The sequence below is a fragment of the Notamacropus eugenii genome, chromosome 6 (genome assembly GCF_028372415.1).
Source record: "Notamacropus eugenii isolate mMacEug1 chromosome 6, mMacEug1.pri_v2, whole genome shotgun sequence".
Classification (NCBI taxonomy): Eukaryota; Metazoa; Chordata; class Mammalia; order Diprotodontia; family Macropodidae; genus Notamacropus; species Notamacropus eugenii.
In genome coordinates, this window is record NC_092877.1 from 124,999,521 (window position 1) to 125,004,734 (window position 5,214).

The 5,214-nt window shown below is 38.2% G+C and overlaps 1 protein-coding gene across 1 annotated transcript; it reads right to left on the minus strand.

Annotated features, from left to right (window-relative positions):
* Positions 1-447: 447 nt before the first annotated feature.
* LOC140510590 (small ribosomal subunit protein eS4, Y-like) lies at positions 448-1,313 on the minus strand. Its single transcript, XM_072619312.1, has one exon. The coding sequence runs from the start codon at positions 1,291-1,293 to the stop codon at positions 502-504; it is 792 nt and encodes a 263-aa protein (XP_072475413.1). The 5' UTR covers positions 1,294-1,313; the 3' UTR covers positions 448-501.
* Positions 1,314-5,214: the final 3,901 nt, after the last annotated feature.

The window sequence follows — 5,214 nt, forward strand, 5'->3', positions numbered from 1 at the left end:
GCCAAACACAAATACTAAAATATGAAAGGGAAGTATAACAGTGATACAAGAAAAAAGACAAGAATATAATAGATATCAACATTCCATCATCAGAATGATAAACACAATAAAGAAGTTAAGACTAAATATTTGATCTGAACTTACTTAAATACATTAGAATTACAAGTTACATAAAGAGAAGTAAATAGGATAAGCAGGGAATGGGCATTCTTTTCAAATGCATATAGAATACTCATAAATACTAATTTCAGACTACCTTGTAAAAGCCAACAAATTATAAAAGGCAGAAATATATGCTTTTATTAAACTGGAATAAACCAAAAGTTGACCAAGAATATATAAACTATTAAAAAAAACAGCCCACACAGCTATATTCCAATAAATCTTACAAGATAAACAAAATAGATGACTACCTACAATAGTATCAATTACCAAAAGGAAATTTTTTCCATGTTGTAACAGCTTTATCTGATCATATAAGCCATTAGTCATCATCTTCATTTATCCACTACTCTGTTTGTCCACCAATCTCTTATCTCTTTCTTCAGCAATGGTGAGACAGATAGCTTTTCCACGGAATAGAGAGATCCAAGGCTTGTTACCTTTGCCAATAACAAAAATGTTTGAAAGCCTAGTGGCAAAGCTATTGCCATTGGAATCCTTCACATAGACAACATCAAAAGAGCCTAGATGCCTCTTCCTGTTGGTGATCACACCAATTCGACCCAAATTAGCACCACCAGTTACCATACATAGGTTGCCAGCATCAAATTTGATGAAATCGGTGATCTTACCAGTCTCTAAATTAATTTGGACAGTGTCACTCACTTTGATTAGAGGATCTGGATAACGGATAGTACGGGCATCATGGGTCACCAGATGAGGGATACCTTTTCTAGCCACAAGGATCTTTCTCACTTTGCACAATTTATATTTTGCCTCTTCAGCTGTGATGCGGTGCACAGCAAAACAACCCTTGGTGTCATACACCAAACGGAAATGCTCTCCTGTCTTATTGATGCTGAGGACATCCATAAAGCCAGCAGGGTAGGTAATGTCAGTACAGACTTTGCCATCGATCTTGATGAACCGCTGCGTACAGATCTTCTTGACCTCATCACCTGTCAGGGCATACTTGAGTCTATTTCTAAGAAAGATGATGAGGGGGAGGCACTCCCGCAGCTTATGGGGGCCTGTGGAAGGTCTAGAAGCAAAAACTCCTGTCAATTTATCAAGCATCCAATGCTTTGGGGCTGCCACACGCTTCAGGTGCTTCTTGGGACCATGAGCCATGACTGTGCTGGGAACCTGGAATCAGGGCAGCAGGCAGGATGAGTCTGGCGTCTCGCGAGTTCTCAGGTGGGAGTAGATTCAGACCCCAGCCTGGTTCTCCACCAAAAGCGGCAATGTGGCCTGGGTCCACACAGTACGCAAGGAAGGGAGTCACTCCAGAACTTGCCAGACTTCCCGGTTAATACCACGAGGAAGCCTCCATATGCAGGGGTTTTTTGCATTTCTTAAAGTTCTCTGTCAACTGTTACCTTTCAGGTGTCATCTGCGGCTTCTGTAAACACCCCCACCAAAAAAAAATCCTATTTAATTTCTTGTTCTGACCTATGAGGTATTGAAACTGCAATGAGGAAAGTCATGATGTGGAAGGGATAATTGTATACACAACCAGTAAACTGTTAGATTTGAAGTCAGTTCTCCCCCAACTCTCAGCCCACTGAATCATCTAGCTTCCTCTAGCAAGCCATGAGAAGTCTAGAATTCAAGTCCGCACTTGGTTTTGAATTTAGTCAGTCCAGATTGGAAGCCAGATTGCAACAAAATTTCCACCTTTGGACGCATATTGAAAGAAGTAGAAACAAGAACTCATACAGCAATGATTCAACATTGGAATATGAACTTACAGAATCAATGTGATGTACAAAATCCATTAAGTCTGAGACCACCATCCTCATGGTTAGGGTGTTGTTCCTCACGGTATGTTCCTTATAGTAAGAGAAAACTGGATTCCTATAGTGTTGAAAGGAAATATTTGTAATTCTATTCTTGCTGTATCTCTGAAGGAAATACTCTTTTGTAACAACCAACTGATTTTAGTCAGTTAAAAGGAAATGAGAGAACAGTTGTTTGCTGTTGATAATAAGGGGACCATGCTAGAATGAAGTCTTGAGCCAATAGCAGTACAGAAGGCATCCTTCAGCTCCTTGGAAGTGCTCTTAACCCTCTGAGGGGAGAAATAGACCAGTTCCAGGAAAAAAGGCAAAAGTGTTCACTATATATGTTTGTTTTCTTTTTATAAAAATATTTAAATTACTTAATGATTCTTACTTATATCACCTTTGAAGTACAATTTTAGATTAAGTGACCTGTAATGACATTGAAATTTTATCTAGACATTATGAAACTCATCATATTTTGTTTTTTATCAGTAATATTGAAAAGGGAATATATAGTGTATCCCTAAATGCTTTTTCAAAAATTATATCACTATCAAGACTTCATTTTGTATTCTTTTTTTAAAACATGTATTTTCTACCTTCCAGTTGTTCTGGTATTGTACAGACACAAAATAAATGCTCAGATGATGATTCCTTCTCAAATCTAACTCCTTTCCTTGTATATTTCCTGCCACTAAATATGTGTGTGCACATGCACACACATATGTACACATATACATGGGCATATATATGCATATATTTAAACATTTATTTGAAAAGAAGAAAGGGTGAAAAGCAATTTTAAATAAGTTAAGATTGGAACACCTTTGGTAACCAGAGAAAAAAGAGAACAAACTATAGTGTTCTGTATTAGGAAGCAGCTTCAGATGTTCCAAATGTGTATAATTATCTGAAAAAGAACATTTCCTTCACATTTCAAGTAGGGCAACTTATATTTAACAAAAGAACAGATGAGATAGGAGGAAAAGTAGGTTCTGTTACCCAGACACAAATATATAGAAATCACTAGTGGCAAAAGCAAAAAGTAATTTTCTGTGCGGGTCTGGTAAACCTAACTCACTTCCCAGAAATTCATTTTCCTCCCACTTTCAGACTGCCCTCACCTATATCAGAGGTGGGGAGATGGATGAAGTAAATAATCACTGGACAATGCTTTGAAAATATAAGGCCCTACATCAATGCCAACCATTATTTCTTTCATGTAATCCCTGTGCTTGAAGTAGCACTTGTCTTCACCTGAAAGTGCACTCCTGAAGCACATTCTTCTTATAAAGTCTATCTATCCTGTACTCTCAGAGGACACCTGCCCTGTGGATGGCACCTGATGTATTAAGACAACTGAAACAGAAGCAGCAAATGTTGGATTTTTATTGATAGCTTGAGTTAAAATTCTTCACTTTGGCTCTAATACGTGCACAAAAATAATTGATGCTCACAAAGAAAATGGATTTCTCCCTGTCATCATGTAATTAATGCTTACATCTTACTTTTAAAAAAAATCTACCTATAGCTATAAGTCTGACTACATTGGTTTCTTAGGAAAAAATATTTTTAAAATTGTGAGATCATAGGAGTCATAGACAGGCAGTATTTGCAAGCCCACATTTAACCCAAGGAAACACAAAAATGATTGAAATGAGTGTTAGCCTATGCAGTGAAGAAATTATTCCGTGTAGGAGGGCATGATCTACAGATCTTTTTTCCCCCTTCCTTTTGTACACAATAAATTTTGGTAGGCATTATCAGAGGAAAAGAAAAGAAAAAAAAGCTATATTATTTGTGAACTGTGTGCATCAATTTAAATTAATAAGCATTTTTCATGCACCGTCTGTGTTCCTGGTACTATGCTAAGCACTGGGTATATAAATAAAGAAGAAAAGAAAAGAAAAGAAAAAAGGAAAGGAAAGAAAAGAAAAGAAAAGAAAGACAGTCTCTGCCCTCATGGAGCTTAAAATCTAACAAAGGAAGGCAACACACAAAATATGACTGGAAAATGGCCACATCCAATGGACTTTTCTAATCCCCCCGTCTCCTTTACTCTCTCCAGTACTCTTGATTACTCTCTGCTTCTTGATATTCTCTCTTTGGGACAACATTCTCTCCTGGTATTCTTCCTTTCTATCTGACCACCTCTCCCCTGTCTCCTTTGCTGGATTCTCCTCCAGATCACACTTCGAACCTCAGGTATCACTCAGGGTTCTGTCCTGAGCTTTTCCTGGTTCTCCTTCTATACAACTTCACATGGTGATCTCATCAATTCCCATGGAATTAATTACCGTCTCAATGCTGATGTTTCTCAGTCCTTTCCTGCCTCAATCCCTCTTCTGATTTCCGATCTCTGCTTACAAATGCCTTTTAGATATCTGAAACTATAAGTTCTAAAGTCTCCATCCCTCTGACTTTCCCTATTACTACAGAGGACAACACCATCTCCCCAGTTTCTCATTCTCACAGTCCAGGGGTCATTCTGGATTCCTCACTATCTTTCTATTCCTCACTATCTCACTCTTTTTAAGCTATTCCCAAGGCCTGCCAATTGCACCTTTGCAGCATATCTCAAATATGTTCCATTCTTACCCCTAACATTGCCACCACCCTGGTATAGGACCTCATCACCTGGATTAATTGAATTCCTGTATTATTTCCTGGATTATTGAAATACATTGCAGCTGTCTGACTGCCTCCCATTCCTCCCCCACTCAAATCTATTCTCTTTTCAAAAACTAATATTGCTAAAATGCATATCTGACGATATCTCCTCCCAATTCAACAAACTCAATTGAATTCTTATTGACTATAGGACCAAACACAGGAAGCTCTATTTGGTATTTAACGTCCTTCATAACCTAGTCCCCTCTTATGTTGCCAATTTTGCGTTAACTGTGTTATACAGGCAATATTCACAGCACTGATGGCATATATGAATGTGCTAGTGTAGTTCAGAATCTCAAAGTATAACAGACTCTCCATATAGAAGACAGAAAAAAACAAACAAACATTTATTCAGATACCATAAAGCCAGATCCCCAAACCAGAAAGTCAAATTCACCATAGTAGCCAAGAAATCAATACACATTATCATCATATGGGCCAAAGCTATTCCCAAGCCTCTCACAACTCCAAACCCCCTCAGGGGCCTTCCTACAAACAAACACTCGTGAGCTTAGCTGTGCTGCTTGCCTGTGTCCTCTCCTCTCTCCTCTCTAACTTCTCTCAATAACTTCTTCTCAGTTCTGTACCACCCTTT

Excerpts from the sequence above, each read along its gene's own strand:
- LOC140510590 (XM_072619312.1), bottom strand. The coding sequence starts at position 1,293 with ATGGCTCATGGTCCCAAGAAGCACCTGAAGCGTGTGGCAGCCCCAAAG.